General features: G+C 38.5%; 1 protein-coding gene across 1 annotated transcript in view; it reads right to left on the bottom strand.

Moving 5' to 3' along the window:
* rapgef4a (Rap guanine nucleotide exchange factor 4a) overlaps positions 1 to 10,356 on the bottom strand; it is a 68,614-nt gene extending 58,258 nt beyond the window's left edge. The window contains exons 1-3 of the mRNA XM_006636589.3: positions 9,905 to 10,356; positions 2,005 to 2,147; positions 1,393 to 1,481 (exon numbers count right to left, since the gene is read on the bottom strand). Of these exons, the coding sequence (XP_006636652.2) occupies positions 1,393 to 1,481; positions 2,005 to 2,147; positions 9,905 to 9,987 (315 nt within the window). The 5' untranslated portion in view covers positions 9,988 to 10,356. The remainder of the gene's footprint in view (positions 1 to 1,392; positions 1,482 to 2,004; positions 2,148 to 9,904) is intronic.
* Between the last annotated feature and the right edge of the window lie 9,258 nt (positions 10,357 to 19,614).

Raw genomic sequence — 19,614 nt, 5'->3', positions numbered from 1 at the left:
ATGGCTGCTGGCTAATTCTGGGACGTTGTGAGTTGTGTTATTTCTTCAGATAAAAAATTAATGCTCAATTGGATTGAAATTTGGAGATCGACTTGGCCAGTCTAAGATCTTCCTCTTCTTTCCCCCCTATTTATCTGTCCCTTGTAGGATACAGGATTTTACAGTATTGTACATAGTCAACAGTGACCACCGTCTGTCTCTATTGCACTGTTAACCCAATAGAGTGCACATGCTGGGCAGTGTCCTGATAGTGATTTCACTCAAGGACAAAGCAGAGAACCAGCAAGGAACAAATTGCATGCTCCCTGTCTGGGCTTCTGGCAATATCAAACAATAGCTCCAAGACAATAAAAGACATTAACAATAGTACAGAAACAGGGTGGTTTTAAGATATAGTGTACTGTACCTGCCTTCATTCGCCTTTCTGGATAAAAAATCATATTTAGGCAAGTATAATGTGCTAAGGCTTGGAATTATTGGTGGTGTATAACTATAATTTTAGCAATTATTACATAACATTCTAAAGTCCATTTTATTTATGGATCTAAAGAGGAATGAATGAAGACAATTACAGTACTATCCCCCATTAAGACATACAGTACATTTTCAGTTTCATGGGACTAGACTATACCATCCATTACCCCTTCTGAATCCTATTTCTGAGAGAAATTCATAGAAAATGGAAGAGTAGCCCGTTCACTTGCATTACTTGTGTCGTTGTTATTTTTGCCAATTTGGAAGTCTTTATTGCATTCATGGTATGCAGTAAAAAGCCCATCTTAAGGCAAAGGGGATATTATTATAGATCTTTAAGACTCAATGTCGCTTCATTCATCAAGAACATAAGGTAACTAGGCAGCACACTTTTAAAAGATTTTTTTCTCAATTGCTGGACACTGTATCCACAAAGATAATGCACTTAGTGAAGATTAATCAATACAGCAGTAGGGAATAATGTAATAGATGCTATCAGCACTACACTTATTTCAGATGCCACAATAATGCTCTTGTATCAGTGACAGTAGCTCAGTCAACAGTTTTCAGTGGAATACAAATTCAATCAAGTAAACATGTAAGCTGCTGTACTTCAACAATAAGTAAAATGTCTGTTTTTCGTGCGATTCCCTGCTGTTCACTTACGAGGGTGAGAAATCACTCTTTCAGTTGCTGTCTACACTACAGTACTTAGTCATTCTTAAGGCATTTTTTCATGTTCTTTAATAAACATATTTTACTTTTGGATTCTCTTTTCACAAAATGAGAGTCTGGATGGACATCCACACGATTCGATTTTAAAAAACACCTAGATTTCATCTAATCTCTGCAAACAAACACCGAAAGTCACGGCTGTTATTTTATTTCCAGTACTGCATGATCCTTTGGGTTCATTACCTGGTGGTTGGCAGTCTCTGACACTTTGACATCAAGCGAGCCTGACAGAACTGCGTACCAGCTGGTGCCAATATCTCCCTGACGATACACTGAAAAAGAATATTTTAGGGAATCTTGATATACAAGTACTGTAAGCCACTGACAGGTTAACCATTGGCATTGAGTTGGTCATAACTTTGTGCTATGTATGCATGTATTTTTAGTTAAATATGACAGAGCTATAAAAATAACTATTTCAGATTTTCAGATTTTCGAGAAAGACAGTACTGTAAGAATAGACGACTGTCCTTCAGTATTTCTCAGAATCGTCTGTTAAGTTTGGAGCATCAAAGGTGCTTGACAGTATAAAACAAATTTCCCGATGTCCCTTTTGTTCATCTCAATTCTTTTTTTATTAGACACAGACCAATATTCAAGTGACTCATATCTAACTAACAACCTAAACAAACCATTATACTGTACGTGTTCATTTTTGTCTGCAGCAAAATGTCAAAATGTTTATTCTACCCAGTCATTCTCAATTGCTAAATCTGCAACTGCATTTCAATCCATGTCTGCTAACATAGTTTCCCTGATGTGTTTGGGAAATATTTACTGGCAAGTATTACTTACAAGTGATCCCTTTCTCCAGATTTTCGTAAAATCCGCAAAGACAGATTTGCTGAAGTAAGTTGGGGTGAAACTTTTCGAAAGCCTTCACATCTTTCAGACGAGCAAAAATGATGTCAACATCTTCCCCGGACCGCTCTGATGGCCTAAGGGAACGAAAACAGGGCTCATTAGTTCTTTTTTGCTCCTTTCACAACCAAGCCATTCAGTGACATTGTAGTCTTGGTAATACAGTATTACTGGCGTTATAAGTAGGCAGAGGAAGAATTTTGCAATTCTGTCATGAGAGCCAACAAAAAACAAGATGTGTAACTGCGCATAGAAAACAGGTAGGAGTGGCAAGAAAGTCACAAAAACACAGCCGTCTGCTAGAACTTAAGAACATAAAACAGGTTAAAAAGGAGAGGAGGCCTTTTAGACCATTTATGTCCAATTGATTGTTTGTACTTAAATCCAGCCATTTCTTGGGAAAAGCTAGGGTACATGTGGGTACACAGCTCCAACTACATGTATATGTAAACGACTTGCTAGCAGCTTGTTTCAGTCTCCCACCACCCTTTAGGTAAAGATCTCCTGTTCTTAGTTTCGAATGCGCTTCTATTGTATGTACAGAAGGTTCCATTTGTTCTGGTTTGTGTTTCACTGTTCTTGTTTTTCACTTTATCACTTTTTTTGAGCACTTTGAGTACTTTTATCAGGTCCCCTTATACTCTTCTCTGTTCAAGACTTCAAGGAGAACTGCAGTCCTAATTGCTCAGACTCGTTATTAAATAAATTCATTGACAGCATTGAAAATTAAATTCAAATTAAGCACAAAATCATTAACTTTGCGAAAGCACTGTACAGTCACCATGTTGTTGCAAACCGCTGGTCTTGCCACAGGTGAAAGCGAGAGCTTGCACGAATTGTGACATGATGCGGCCCTTCCTGCTCACTAGTCACTGTAATGACTAATGTAATGAGGTGTACGATTGAATAAGTACAGATATTTCAATGCATAAATGTTCTTACATTATCTGCATGCAGAGTTGAAAAGTAAGTAGTATTTTTTGACAAAATGGCTCAAATTCGAGAGCAATATACTGTATCTATCGGATTAAAAGAAATGGATTCACAAGCCTGCTTATTTACAGTGCAATAGGGCCATTCACAACAATGAAAGTACTGTTGCCTCATTCTGAATCTCTGTAAATTACCTGGAAATGTCATCTATTTTCTGTAAATTGGAGGTTTTACAAGTTACTGAGTACATAGTAGTTTTATTGTGCTCTGAAATACTGTACACCCATCAATGCTGATACCTTCTAACCCCAAAATATAAAAATAGCATTGCAGTTCCCCTGGACGAATTCCAGAGAAGCAATATCTTTTCTATAATGTGATGACTAAAAAATGTACACATTTTAAATGAGGTCTTACTCATACCTAAAACAATGTTAACATAACAACCCTAACATTTTGTTTGCCTTTTTAATTGCTTCCCACATTAGATAAGAAGATGCAAATGATGTGTCAAATGACTTGTTAGCTGCAGTAATAATGACCAATCTGACAGGTTTTGCCAGCATCTACTGCCTTACAATACCAGAATACTTCAATGCCCTTTAAACACATCACTGTATTGTCAGTACCTGCACTGCCAGAAACAGGACTTCTGTTTCTTTTGAAATCTAAACTAATACTGGCTGAAACATATATCACATTTAAAAAAGAGACCAATTAAGAACTTGGAGGCACTAAAACTCACAGAAGAATGACACTCTGTGTTAGTTTGCACTTTACTAGTAATTTAAGTACATTTACTAAGTAAGGTACTTACTGTAAGAAAAAATACTCTGTGTTTAGTGCACTTCTTTCTACGCATGTTGAAAATATTACAAGTATCCCAGCAGGCAATGGGCACAAGATAGGGTACCAACTGGATGGGAGGCCAGTCCATCGCAGGGCACATACAGTACAAACACAAACACTCTCACACCAGTGCCACCTTTCCCAGGAACCAATTAACCTGCCAGAATGTTTTTCGACTTAGGACGAAACCAGAGCAACCTTTGAAATTTGTATTTATGTTGGCAGTATAAAATGTAGCAAGTTCTTTTTTTGGTTGTATAACAAAATGAATTTTTATATGTTATGAATGTCTTAATTTAACTTAACTATAGATTAATTAATATCGTGCTTTTAGAAAGCCCATGCAAATAGATGTAAAACACACAAACTCCATAAGATACTGTAGCACCGAAGCTCTAGAACTGAGCCCAGGGGCCCGGGCTGGAAGAACAATGCCAACCACTGTACCACCATGCCACTTAACTTTTGTCACTGGTGAGTTTAATACAGGGATACCTTGCTGGTGTGATGAATGCAGTTGTGTTCTGCCTCAGCCAGGTTTCAATCTCGATCACTCACAGGCTCAGACTCAGTAGAGCTCTACACTGCCTACATGTAAGTTTCATGGAGGTGACATCACCTTCTGTGACACGCTCAGCTCCACCAAGTCCTCTTACACTGGGAACTGGCAGCCCTCAATTCTTTGCTGTCTTTTATTTTGAGGTTTAAGAATTTTAGGATACCTAACCAAGAAATCAAATTCATTTATGTGGCTGACATTTTTCTTCAAAGCAGCTCACATCTGCGCCCATGCCAGCTGTCACTTGAATCCACAACCTTCCAGAGCACTGACCACCACTCCCAGCTCAATTTGTCTAAAAAGATGAGAAACAAAAGCTTTGGGCGTATGTGCTTCGAGAATGTATTCCCTTATTCTGAAAGGACAGCACAATGAATTCTGGCTATGCAGCAGAGTTTTATTGTATTATCTATCTGAAATTCCCATTATACTGCTGTAGAAATACCATGAGGCCAAAGGATTATAAATATTTTAAAGGGTAATGATTTGCTTTCTGAAGGCCTCAGGCCATCAATCTTACCTTTTTGATTTGATGATGGAATATCCTGTAGTTCTTATTATTAAACATTAATGGGCTGCACTTTACAAACACAACTATGTTGGTTAGGAAAGAAACCATGCCCACAAAGACAGTCACAGAGCTCACCAGGAACATAAAATAGTAAGTAGCAGGGAAAAACATAATAAAAAAAACAGATTAAACAGATACTATCATGCAATTGATCACAACAATCATAACATGAATAATTAACCTAGTTCGCATCAACAATATGAAATTGACTTTGTTCTTTGCTCAGTTTCAAATGATTTGTCAGCTCCATATACTGTAGTTGTGACATCTTTATTAAAGTTACAAGAGGTTTTATGCTTCAGCTTTCAAATCCACAGATCTCCTAATAATGTTTTTATTCAATAACTTCTTGCATCTTGTTAAATGGAGATCAAACCTTTCATGAATGGTGTTCTTAACTGGATTCAAGAGATGAAAAATTGTGAAAAAAGAGTCTTACAATTACTTGCCCCAGCTTCTATCACTTTCACAACAACTGTTGATCTAGAGGCAGCCAGTGCTTTACTATTGAATTGTTGGTGTTGCTTAAGGTAACTAATTGAACAGATGGCATCCCTGAACAAAATATGCTGTACTGTATGTTCCATCTGAGACTCCAGACAGGCTGAATTGGTTTGAGAGCACACAAATACTTGTGGAAGGCTTCAATAGGATATAGAGGGTCTGTCTAGAATACCACTGGCTTAGATATGAACATTAACAGGCTGTTTGTCACATCTTCTGCCTGGTCTTAGTTTTTAGTTTCCACATTCTACGACATATTGTACAGTATACTGTAACAAGCGTGTGAAACAAACAGAGGGAGAAAAAACACAGATTCCTCAAGTTAATTTCCACATTTGCTCAGCTTAGAATTGGGTACGACTGTACTCGGGGCTAAGTACAAATGTTCTTCTACCATGTGTATTTAAATTCTTTATCTTTTCAAAAAATGAAAATGAACTGGGCAAGGAATTACTCAGCTCACATCAGCATCAGTGTCAAGAGTCAGCCTGTAGCTACAACTCAGCTGTCATATTAGCCTGCATGCACCGTGACTTAGTGTGTCCAGAACACTGCAGCACTTTGCATGTAGATGCACAAACTACAAATGAAGACAGCAAACATTGTCCACCACTGCATACGTAAAAAGACCAAGATTGAAAAATGCCTGCAGAACGGGAGGTCATATGGAAAAGAGAACAAAAATCCAAAGAGTCATTTAAAAGATTCTAGCCTGCATTTTTCAGGATTATCCATTTTGTATCAGATTACTTGGAGCGGCTGCCATGCAGAGATTTGATGCTGATTTGGGAAGCTGTGCTTCTGCCTTCCAGAATCCAGTTTACAGTATTCTGTCCACCAAACCAATAATGCTGTCATTTTTTCACATACCGTGCATCACCAGCAGAAGATAAATCTATGGTTAAGTTAAATTAAGACATTCACAACATATAAAAATTCATTTTGTTATACAACCAAAATAAAAAAAAGAACTTGCTACATTTTATACTGCCAACATAAATAAGAAAAAGGTGGTACTACCTTGTCATCTTGTTTTTTTTATCCTCAACATGAAATGGCAGCCACATCTCTGCACCATTTACACCTGCTGGCTATCAGCCATAATGCCGAACCCTTTCACTCTGTAAGGCTTTATTTTTAATTCACTTCTAAGAAGACACTGAAAGCCCTTTTCCACACATGGCACTCAAGTGCCCAGTGGGTTGTCTATGTGTTCTAAAAGAAATAAACTCCAGGCCACAGCTTTCAGTTATTGTAGAAGAGCACAATTCTCCAGAAGACGTCTTTTTTTTTACATTCAGGCAAAACTTTTCAGTGGCAAGAAACTGCCTGTCCTACAGGGCATGACTGTTCCAGTATGTGAGAGTAACCTAGCCAAGCAGGCAACGGTTATTCTGTAGCAGAAAGAAACTATGCTTTTACCCTCACCTAATGTCTGTTTGAATAGTCACCTTTCTCAAGGGAGACTTTTACAACCAGAGCCCGTAAGGTTAATGATTAACAAGATGCATTACATTCAGTTTCAGATGGAACAGGCTAACTCCTGCAGTACCACAATAAAAGCAAAGTCGTTCTATTCTGAAAAGGCAGCAATGTGGACGGCTTACACCTGTGGTCTTGTTAAACACTGTGCAATCATTTTTCAGAATTGAATGTCTTAACCTGCATGTCTCAGAATGGCACTGGACCAGCTTCTAATAGATAATTTGTGTCATCTGTCAGCTACAGTGGTCTTTGACCATATGATCATCGTTGGCCTTGGTCATGTAAATCTACAGCCCATTCAATCCAATGGGCCATGCGACTGAAGTCAACCAGTATGAAGGATGGTAATGATGTCCACAAAAGGAATACCTCTTCACTGTTAAATCTCATAGAATTACTATTTCTTATCATGTTTTCAATATAAATCACTGTAATTTTTAAAGCAATACAAGAACAATAAGCCACACAAGGACAGTGTACCTTGATGCCACACTTTTGCTCTGTTTACAAAGATAAAGCAAATTGGTTGCAGTAAAATCTGTTTTCTAACCATCTGTTTTCTAACCGCTTTATCTAATTTAGGGTCGCAGGGGAGCTTCCCAGGAAGCAAGGACACACCCTAGACAGGATGCCAGTCCATCGCAGGGCAGACAGACACACACACACACACTCACACCAGAGCCAATTAACCTACCAGTACTGCCACGGATGTCGGAGGGGCATGCCGTGGAATGACAAAGAGAGCAGTAGAGACCCTATGTTTAGCGGAAAAAGGGGCAACACGGGGATTATCCCATGGTCAGGGGGTCGGACAATGTCAGGGTAGAAACCTAGGCCCTCAGGCCACGGACAGGAGCGACCTGGTGCTAGGCAGGTCTCACGACATCCGTCCCCTCAATGCTGAGCCAGGAGCAGAGACGACACAGGAAGTAAATAGGCTACACAACAAGACACACCAGAAAGACATGAATAATCACAGGGAACTAGGAACTGGACAGAAGTAGGGCGTCCTCTAGGTGTACAGGGCGTGACAGTACGTCTTTGGACTGCAGGTGGAAACCAGAGACATGCATGAACACAGGAAGAACATACAAACTTCTCACAGACAGCACCCCAGGAATTGAACCCAGGGCACCAGAGCAGCAAGGTAGCAAGGCCAAGTACTGCACCACGGTGCCATGTTTGTTTTTCATTACGCGTGTATTATTTCATATGTTCTTAATAAGTTGTTTAAATAATAACTGGCACTTGTGCTTTGAGTAACATTCTACAAGAATTCACATATGGACATTATGATTTCAACATTGTCCGTAATTTTTCAGCCAATAGATGTCGATACTTATTCACCTTTGTTTCAGAAGATGATGGGTGATATATGGCGTACTGGTCCATCTGCACTACTTTCATTAGCAACTGTTTTCTGTTAGAGGTGTCCAATCACAAGACTGACCAGCCCAACCTTGCTTAAGTTCTACGACCTGATTAGATTAGGCTATGAGGTGGTAACGCTGTTGCCTTGGAAATACACATCTTTGTGAAATGTTATCCATTATTACAATTCTTTCAAATCAAGTTAGAAAACTCCTAATTAAAATTATATGATAATTGCATCAGCCATATTTGATTTCTGATGTCAGCTGAAAATAGTAATGTTAACTGAGAAACAAAACTAATTTAAAAACACCGCAGAATTCACAAAGAACATGAACATGTCAGTCTGAACAGCTAATTAGCAAAACAGCTTGTGATTATTTTGTTAATCCTACGCTTGCATGTGTTTCTGAGCCCAATAAAAGGTCACCCTTTGAAGGCCTCTCTTGGTCATAAATACAACATGAATTGACTGAGTGGTCTCCTTTTACACACATGCACAGAAACCGGCATGAGATCTCCGCATGGTGCATCCTTGAAATACGCTAAGACCACATGCGGTGAAGCGAGACTAATATCTCTAGCGCAACCGAAGTCATCAGAGGATTTTTACGTGTCTTGTTTATATAAATAACATGGCATTAAAAACATATGAGAGAACAATACAGACTAAATTCAGATATTATCATGCACGTATCACCTATCAAAACGTACTTTCGGTTTTATATTAATTTAACATATCTGCACAATAAAACAGCAAACATATTCAAAAGAAGTCGTGTTCCTTTCGTTTAAACCTGCAGAATATTTTGAAATTTGGCAAGCAATTTTGTTCATCGTCTCTATGGCTTTCAGTGAATCGCTCCGCAGCACGATCATACTTTCAAAATAACTGGAAGTGAGACAAAAGGGCATCAACACCGAGTTACGTTAAAGGTTATTTTAAAAAGATATAATTTAGAAGTCCTTATTTGTAGTTCATATTTCCAGAATGTTTTATTAAATCAAAAGCACAAAAGATCAAAATGACATTCTCCAGTCCAGTACACTACATGTGTATACTGTATGCGCCAAAAAATAATGAGGCATCATCGCTGCACCAGGTGACATTTACCATCAACACTCTGTATTTGAATAACAGGGTTTCCGTTATCGTATTCAGCAGACACATATTTCATTGAACGTACAAATCCTTTCTTTTAAAACGTATGAATGCGATTACTGTGTAGGCATAACCCGCTCTTGAAGAAATCAAATTCATCATCCCTTCAAATTTCTAATTGTACTAACATATATCCTAATTTAAAGTCTTGTGCAGCCAGTTTTGCTAAATAATTCTAAAGTAAAATTGCCGAATAAAAAATAACATATACATACAGAACAAATGCACATTAGCGGCGGAAAATAACGAACTGCAAAAAAAAACATACTGTACTGTACACACAATGATAGAAAGGCTTAAAGGTACACGTCCTGGCTTACAATGCGTCCGATACACGTCTGAAAAGCCTATCAAAATAACAGCACAGAAATTATTTACGAAGAAATTTCGTTCAACTCACCTTTTATCTAGACAGACAACCCATTCTGCAGATGCAGAAGAATGAGAAGACGTGTGCGCCGCTACCATCTTTGGCGATATCATGGAACCAACCGGCGTAGCTGAGTGAGACGGTCTTCAACACCCTCACTTATTCGTGGGCTTTTCCTTACTCCCTCCTGTTTGTGAAATCATGGTTTACACACGATTAGCTTGATTAGTAAACGTTAACGGTTGGCAGGTGAATCAAGCGTTTTGCCGCATGGCATCAGCGCAAACATCTACAGAGCATCATAGTTGCTAAAAACCGACTTTTTAATCATTCATGAGTGAAAGAGGGTCATTGCCGGAGTAGTAACTATTTATGGGCTAATATATTAAAAACTTGAGTTCGGATAATTAAATGTTAATCCAGGAAATGTGCTGCGCTGCGCTAATGGTGCCTTTCTGTGTTGATTTTCGTATCTGGACCGTGCAAACTGAAACCAGAAGGCTTTTAGGTTTGTTGATTTTCGAGGGTTTACTCATAAACCATCTGCATTCAATTCAGTCATATGGGTGCTTCAGAGCTGTTTCCCTGGAAACCGGTTTACTGTAGCTCTTGTTTCGAAACTTGTTTTCCACCTATATTTAAGCGTCAAAGGATGAGGGAATAAAATCCTGTATTGTTTATTTTAGATATTGTCCAATTGAGATGTGAATGCTAATGCTAAGCAATTGTAAAAAAATAATTGCTTATTGGTGAATTATTGCCATCATTTCCAAAATAAAGTGGTAAAAGGGAGAGAGAATTGTTTCTCAGTATTACTGTGATTCTAAGTAGTGTCACATACTGTAACAACGTAGTCTAGGTTTCCCATCTTGAAACAGATCCTGCTGAGGTGCTGAAGTAAATTAGTGTCGGAGCCAAGTACTTAGAATCACAGGTGATGACTTATGCAAGCACCCCAAGTATTAACAGTGCTAAATCCTGGGGATCTGCTAAGCAAGAAAAGTGTTGTTACCATGAGGTATCTTACAACTGGATTATGGTTTGTGGATTAAGAGTAGATTCCCAATTAGATAAAATAGCTAACATACTGTAAATGAGCAGATCATACCGGAAATAAAGACAGTGGTGGGGTTTTATATTATTCAAAATGAGCATACAAATTAATTATTTTCCATGCTAATACACAAACAAAAGAAAAACATGTATTTTGAATTGAAATTCATAAGAATGAAAACATAAGCTCTCTTTAATGCCTTTCCTTTCAAGACAAATGCTAAAATACTTAGACAATCGTGTGTGTCAATCTTGAATAGTAGGTATGAGAAATACATTACGAAATTAACTTACAATAAACACAGTATACAGTATTAGATATGCATGTGACTTTATTGGTGGAGATGTCAAACGGTTCATCAAGATCAACAACTGGGCCCTCACATAAACAAATTTATACAAAAGCAGTGGTGAGAGAATGTTGAAGCAGCTTTCATTTCTTACCTTTTTTTCTTTTCCTTGTTCCAATGACAAGCACTTTTAAACAATAAAAAGTAATTTGATTCAGGCAGCACTTAGAGATGGAGACTAGCCCTTTCCGACAGTATTTGCATCAGTGTTGCGGGGGCACAGAGCATAGTGAGATCTCCAGCTTTCCAAACTGTGAGCAAAAGACACAGCAGCTTCAAGTGCTGCAGATCCGTAGGAGGGAGAAACTGTGAAGCCCAGCCACCCTCTGGGGAAGTGTCCAAGGAGTATACGAGACTGTCAGTGCTGAGATACACCCTAGGGTTTGCCGAGGGAATCCCGATTAAATAGTGTAACCACCCTCCCAGGAAAGTGCAAGACAGGGTGAGGAACACAGGATTTATTTTATGTTGTTTACAGTGGTGGCTCACTTGTGGATGCTGGCCGCCTGACAGCTATGTTGTCAGAAGAAGCAAGTGGCAAAGGTCCTTGTCACTGGGAGCACCAAGAGGCCTTTTCTAAATAGCTCAGCTGTCTAAGGAGGACACTTGGTAGTGACTCATATGTTAGCCGCACAGTTCTCAGAACTACACCCCAGCGACTTTACCCTGTACATTCTGTAATCAGAATATTAAGCACATTCTTCTCACTGGTTTTCAACAGATGTTTAGATTATGGATTCCCGATTTTGGTTTGAAACGCCCTTAACTCAATGCCAATAACATACCGTCCTTAACTATGAGGGACCCCATTCTTTTTAGGGGGAAATAAATATTCGAAATTTTATGCACAGTCCACATCAGACATTTGTGGTAAAAGATGTAAACATAATATTTTTTTCTTGGAAAAACAGCATTCTTAGTTTAGTATGGAAGAGAGTGCTTTATAGTATACTGTATAAAGGTAAACTGTCAGCCTGGAGCACCATAGTTCCTTCCTTTTTGCCTTTATTCAGCATACATCTGTGAATATCGCTGTACCATATATACCACACAATAAAAGTATATGATTTACATTTCTGAACTACTGTAGGTACTCCACTTAACCATAGTTACCAGGAGAGTTCAGCAAACAGTAGTACATAAAGTTGGAAGAACAAATTTACAGTATTTGTTGACAGCACAAAAAAAGAAACAAATGTACATAAAGATATTACTAATTCTTTCCACGGTTCCAGCCTTTCAGCTTTTCTCTACATGGTTTATTTGAGCAACGTTTCGTGCTGTTGTTTTTAAGATTATCATACAGCCATGTCAGGATTGTGGTAGGAGGTGGTGAAAGGGGAAAATATCTACTACCTGAAGTGATGATTATTATTGCCCATATGGCTTTTTAAAGTCTTAAAATTTTACTTATATTATTTATATTTATAGGGGTAGCCTATGCCTGTTGACTCTCAACAGTCTGCAATCAAGGCGTTATCTATAGTGAAGAATCGTGAAGTCACACTAATAGGAAGGATGCTGTTGAAGCTGAGAAAACAACTCTAAAGGAAATTGCCTTAGATGATGCAATTGGCTTGCCAAGAGCTGAAAGTGGAAACTTTCAGGAAAGCATGGAATATTGCCATTGGGATGAAACTTTAAATACTTAATACATATAAACAGGCAAAAGGGGATTCTATCCAGAAAATAAGTTATTGTCATTTAAATAAAAATGAAAAGGTCCTGCACAAAATGGGGCCAGTATACCTTTCAGTGAGTGAATGCCAGATGCCTGTAACAGCTGTACCATGAAACCTAATTAAAATGTCCTCTTACTGGAGACATCACTGTACAGGAAATTTGCTTGAGAGGCAGACCAGCAGATGCTAGAGACTTATTAACACAAGTGCAAGACATAGGTAGAAATGGTACTAAAATGTAATGGCTGTAAATGAGATTTCTATTGAGGGTTTTTCATACTTGCAGTGTACTGTACAATATAGCAATGCTGTCACAGTTTTGAGTAAGGAGAGCATGTTTTTAAAGTGAGCTACTGAATCGGCAGCACAAACAGTATCTCTTTCACAATTAAAGCTTGAAAGAGGGCTGCCACTAAGATAACGTTTCTTGAGATGAGAAGGTCATAAATGAAGTAACAAATTAACAACATTTCACTCATGTCAGAGTTATAGCTATATATTAGAGTACAACTTCCTTCACTATTCCACTTTCTCTGATAGCAAATGTGAGATCAAAAGCCATTCCAGAAGCTGAAGTCAACAGTTTACAACAATCACTAAAATAAAATTACATGAGGCCCAGCTAGAAAATTACAGTAGCACGTAAACTGTTTTAGTGTCTCTGAGAGAAGATGGTAACTCTAAAATTCCAGTCAATTAAAATCCAGATGAGAAAATCTGAAGAATATGTCTACTTCCTTCCTTATTTTCTTTCATATACAGGCCTGTGGAGTTTATAATTCAGATTACATATTAAGGTGAAAGGCAAAGTAAAACGTTTCTGGAAACAAGAGTTTACATACAGTACATTTGAATTCAATAGTGGATTTAAAAGCACCCTTTCAAAAATTGTGTTTATTTTTTACATTTAAACCATTCCTTGCAGGATGTTAATAGACATGATCTGCTTTGCTCTTACTCATGCAACTGCTTTGAAGATAACTACTTAGCTTGCACTTTTTATTATAGGGCTTTCACACTTGTCTTCACTTTTTAAAGGACACACATATACAGTATATATAAACCAATAAAATTAAAAATTTGGACTAGGGTTCCTTTAAACATCTAATTTAGTCTCAGCCAGGTTGGAATTGCTGAGAACTGATTTCAGGACAATATGCCACATATTTTAAGATGATATCACATGCTTTTTGGAAGTTTTGTAAAAACAACAAATATTATTACTCTGTACTGTCAGACTATTATGGTATTTTTCTTAGGTATTGTAAATGTACATATACTATTATTTTTGTCTATTTTTATGATTCTTTACATAATATTTCTAAACCACAAACACTATGTTAACTAACAATATGAAATGCAAATAAATATGTTAAATCCATACGTACATCAATGCATAAAGAGAGCCTCATTTGTCTTTCAAATGTAATGTAATATACTGTATATACCCTTACTTACAGATTTCCAGAAGATGGCAGCATTGATATTTGTAAAGGTTTCTATGTGTTGACAGTTGTATTATTGAACCTCTTAAGAGGTTAAAGGTCTCTCTGCTCTTTTGCCTTGTTGAAACATGTTTAACTTAGCCTATTACATTTAAGGTAATGAGGTTATTCACTATAAACATTTATACATTTGCAAAACACTGGCATAAAGGCAAACCTTTAGAACTACTTTTACTTTGTCTTTAAAACATGTAAAGGCATGTACTGTAAGGTTCCTTTATCAGTGAACAACACTAGCTGCCTGTCCCTGGCACTGCACATAATAATTAGCTCTATCTAATGGGCCATTAAAGACATCTCCTTCATTTTTGCACTTAAGTTTGTCATTTCGAGGGAAAACAGGTTTTCTCTTTCATCATTCAAGTCATTGGGCAAACTTGAGTTGCATGTATTGAAATCATTATCTACTTTAAAGGTGTTTTAATAGGGAGCAAGTAGCACAATTGGACAGGACACTGATAACTGTTAGATCTGATGCTGAATAACACCAGTAACTGGACAAACCATTTTCTGTTCATAGTGCACTGGCTCTGGTTCTCTGTTCCAGGTAATGCTTGTGACACAACATGATGTAAATTAATAACGAATTACATTAATATAATGCTTTTCATCAGAAAAATCTCAGAACACTTTGCATATAGAAAGGACCCCTCGTTCTTCTCCACTGAAGTGCAGAACCTACTGTACTTGGATGACACCTACAGCCATTACTGTATGTGCCAGCAGCAAACTGGCACATACAGTACAGTAAACTCTTCCACCTTTTGTTTTAAGCAGGGAATCTAGACAGGGTAGACTCTGCCAACCCAGAATGGGATTTAGCAATATATACAGGTGAAACAATATTTTGTGCTCAACAGCATACTGCAAATTATATGCCACATGTTCTGTGAGTCCAAGCAACATTGTAATGCACATTTGTCACAGAACATGAAATACTTTAAAGGCAGATGTGGGCTGTTGTTAGTAAATCTTTGTGGTGTTCCAGAGTATCTGAAGTATATAATCCAGACGCCCTGAGTTCGAGACTGGATGAGGTCACTAGCCGACTATGATCGCATTCCCCAAAAAGCGCGACGACCATGGCTGGGATAAATCTGACTGGCAAAAGAGCGCCCCCTGCAGCTTCCCGAGCGCCTGCAGGCTTTCAGAGATAACAGTGAGGGTCACGCCCTTCCTTCAATCGGTGTGGAACTACTGTATAATTTCCTAAACACGCGAGTGGGCGGGTTAGAGGAGTCCGGCTGCTTTTAGGTGGAGGGATTGACGCTGCGAGCAAAGACGTACTGTAAAGACACGGTTGACAGTTCCCAAAAAATAATTGTCGCTTCTAAATAATAAAAATATTAAAAATAAATGCTTTGAACTGGAAACTGTAATGATCATGTGCAACGGAAATGAAGAAAAAAATACTGGCTGTCTGGAATCGTGAGTTAACTTGCTGTATTTGGAGACAGATGGAAAGTATTGCTGTCAACATTCAGACCTGACATCACGTTGGGGCACGCCGGGTGACGACAACATACATTCCGTTTGTGTTGCGTTTCCAAACATGTTAAAGGCTCTCGCTGTACTAAACTACACCCAAGCTAACTGAACTACTACTGCTTACTTTACCCCTTTTTCTAATTTGGTGCAATTTGAAACTGAATATTTATTTTTTGTAATATACATATACTGTACATATATGTAAAATACAGTAAATCCGTGTAGACCAGGGTACTCCAACGCTGATCCTGTCTGCGAGTCCAGTTAGTCTTAAAGAGCGCCCTAAATCTGGGGGACCACAGTAATTTAATTATCACCTAAAAAAAAATCTCCTCGATTAGATAAACCCTGATAAACTCTACATTACTGATGTTACAAATCACTGTAATCACAATACAGTACATTTTTTCCAAGTATTTAGAAACGGGATTTAGAAATTGTGACTTATAAAACCTGCTGGGATGTTGTAGGATTCAGGGTGTTCAGGTTTGGAGATCCCACGGTGTAGGGTTTTCTCACTGTGAAGTACTACCGGTGAAATACAATGACAGTATTTTAAACAGCACTTGGTTTATCTACTGTAGTCACCTAACTCTGGAAACCCCAATGTCCACAAGCACTGTATATTAGCACTGAACTGTTTCATCATCATCCAGATAGAACAGGAATATTACAGTATATACCGTACCACTTCACACAACTTTACTAACCTGTTACGCTCATTTTCAAAGGCTGTTGAAAACACTGAGAGAGGTAACACCTTTGCAGTAGAACAGAGTTGGTGTAGGCTCTGTGTGCTTTAAAATGTTAAACACATAATACAATGTGTGCAGAAAAACATGTACAGTGCCTTGCGAAAGTATTCGGCCCCCTTGAACTTTTCAACCTTTTGCCACATTTCAGGCTTCAAACATAAAGATATAAATTTTTTATTTTATGTGAAGAATCACCAACAAGTGGGACACAATTGTGAAGTGGAACGAAATCTATTGGATTTTTGAAACTTTTTTAACTAATAAAAAAATGAAAAGTGGGGCGTGCAAAATTATTCGGCCCCCTTGCGTTAATACTTTGTAGAGCCACCTTTTGCTGCGATTACAGCTGCAAGTCGCTTGGGGTATGTCTCTATCAGTTTTGCACATCGAGAGACTGAAATTCTTGCCCATTCTTCCTTGCAAAACAGCTCGAGCTCAGTGAGGTTGGATGGAGAGCGTTTGTGAACAGCAGTTTTCAGCTCTTTCCACAGATTCTCGATTGGATTCAGGTCTGGACTTTGACTTGGCCATTCAAACACCTGGATACGTTTATTTGTGAACCATTCCTTTGTAGATTTTGCTGTATGTTTGGGATCATTGTCTTGTTGGAAGATAAATCTCCGTCCCAGTTTCAGGTCTTTTGCAGACTCCAACAGGTTTTCATCCAGAATGGTCCTGTATTTGGCTGCATCCATCTTCCCCTCAATTTTAACCATCTTCCCTGTCCCTGCTGAAGAAAAGCAGGCCCAAACCATGATGCTGCCACCACCATGTTTGACAGTGGGGATGGTGTGTTGAGGGTGATGAGCTGTGTTGCTTTTACGCCAAACATATCGTTTTGCATTGTGGCCAAAAAGTTCGATTTTGGTTTCATCTGACCAGAGCACCTTCTTCCACATGTTTGGGGTGTCTCCCAGGTGGCTTGTGGCAAACTTTAGACAAGACTTTTTATGGATATCTTTGAGAAATGGCTTTCTTCTTGCCACTCTTCCATAAAGGCCAGATTTGTGCAGTGTAAGACTGATTGTTGTCCTATGGACAGACTCTCCCACCTCAGCTGTAGTTCTCTGCAGTTCATCCAGAGTGATCATGGGCCTCTTGGCTGCATCTCTGATCAGTCTTCTCCTTGTCTGAGCTGAAAGTTTAAAGGGACGGCCAGGTCTTGGTAGATTTGCAGTGGTCTGATACTCCTTCCATTTCAAGATGATCGCTTGCACAGTGCTCCTTGGGATGTTTGAAGCTTGGGAAATCTTTTTGTATCCAAATCCGGCTTTAAACTTCTCCACAACAGTATTACGGACCTGCCTGGTGTGTTCCTTGGTCTTCATGATGCTCTCTGCGCTTTCAACAGAACCTTGAGACTATCACAGAGCAGGTGCATTTATACAGAGACTTGATTACACACAGGTGGATTCTATTTATCACCATCAGTCATTTAGGACAACATTGGATCATTCAGAGATCCTCGCTGAACTTCTGGAGTGAGTTTGCTGCACTGAAAGTAAAGGGGCCGAATAATTTTGCACGCCCCACTTTTCATTTTTTTATTAGTTAAAAAAGTTTCAAAAATCCAATAGATTTTGTTCCACTTCACAATTGTGTCCCACTTGTTGGTGATTCTTCACATAAAATAAAAAAATTATATCTTTATGTTTGAAGCCTGAAATGTGGCAAAAGGTTGAAAAGTTCAAGGGGGCCGAATACTTTCGCAAGGCACTGTATACTGTAGGAGTTCAGGTGGGTAGCTGCGTCAGCATGTGTAGGCTGCAAAGGAACAAGTAATAGGTTTATTCCATGCTGAAAAAAAGAAGAGAGAAAAAACACAACGTTTCGGCCGTGGAGCCTTCTTCAGGTGCATATGAGGCGTATATCAAATACAATTCTGAAATGATAGAATTACAACGCAAACTTATTAGGTCAAAAAGTATCACCTTTTATCTATGGTTATACCTACTTAACAGTCTAAGGGTGAGCACCTGAATGCCTTCTGCCTTGCCTCTGAGTTCTGAAGTTTATCATGTGTGTAAGGTACAGCAGAGCCCCTACCTCCGCTCCCCTGTACCTAGAAGAACATAAGAACAGTTACAAATGAGTTGCATTAGCCTCAACTATTTCCAAGTCCCTAAAATGACCCTAACCCAAACCCTCACCTTAATGCGTGTGATCAACTTTAGAATTCAAACGAAGGTATTCAGGAGTTCATCCTCAGATTGTTCTGCAGAAATGTATAAGGATGAGTGCTCACTATTTGAAAGGACGACTGAACAAACTTTCCACTTCTTGGTGCAGAACTGATTAAGTCACAAGCAATTATCTGCCTTTGCAGTAACTTTAATGATGACAGACAATTTGAATAACAGAAGTTAAAGGTGACAGTTTTAGCATTTGCTGTGTCTTTAATTTTGTGTTATGTGTTTCCACCTTTTTCTACATTGAAGTTCTTACAGTAATCCTAGGTTTTATCCCATTTCAATAAATCTCACTTTGAAGTGGCCTTTTCAGTTCTGTACCAAAATATCGTTCTGGCACGGTCTTTCTTTTAAGTTTTACTTTTCCACTTTTTTTTCCGTTTTCATTGAAGAATTTTATTGAAAGTCTTCCAAAAAAAGGAAGTGCCGTTACAGCACTTCAGAATTTCTTTTACAGAATGAAAGCCAGATGAACAGTTTAGACTCAAAAGCGTAGCACTTGGTTCATGTAAGCATTGTCAACAAAAAGTACTGGAAAGATAATACAAAATGATTTAGGCAGGAAGTGTTTAAAACCGAGATGTAAGGCGGTTTTTCATCCTTGCAGAAAAAGGAAAACGTTGATGAGTAATGAACTGCGTGTGCCTTGCCAATTTGTAAAACACGACCATGGAGGTGCCAAAGTAAACAAGGCCTGTCGTCCAATCTGGAATGGTGG

The sequence above is a fragment of the Lepisosteus oculatus genome, chromosome 12 (assembly GCF_040954835.1).
Source record: "Lepisosteus oculatus isolate fLepOcu1 chromosome 12, fLepOcu1.hap2, whole genome shotgun sequence".
In the NCBI taxonomy this organism is placed as follows: Eukaryota; Metazoa; Chordata; class Actinopteri; order Semionotiformes; family Lepisosteidae; genus Lepisosteus; species Lepisosteus oculatus.
Note: the sequence above shows the minus strand (reverse complement) of the source record. Positions and strands in the feature narration are given on the sequence as shown.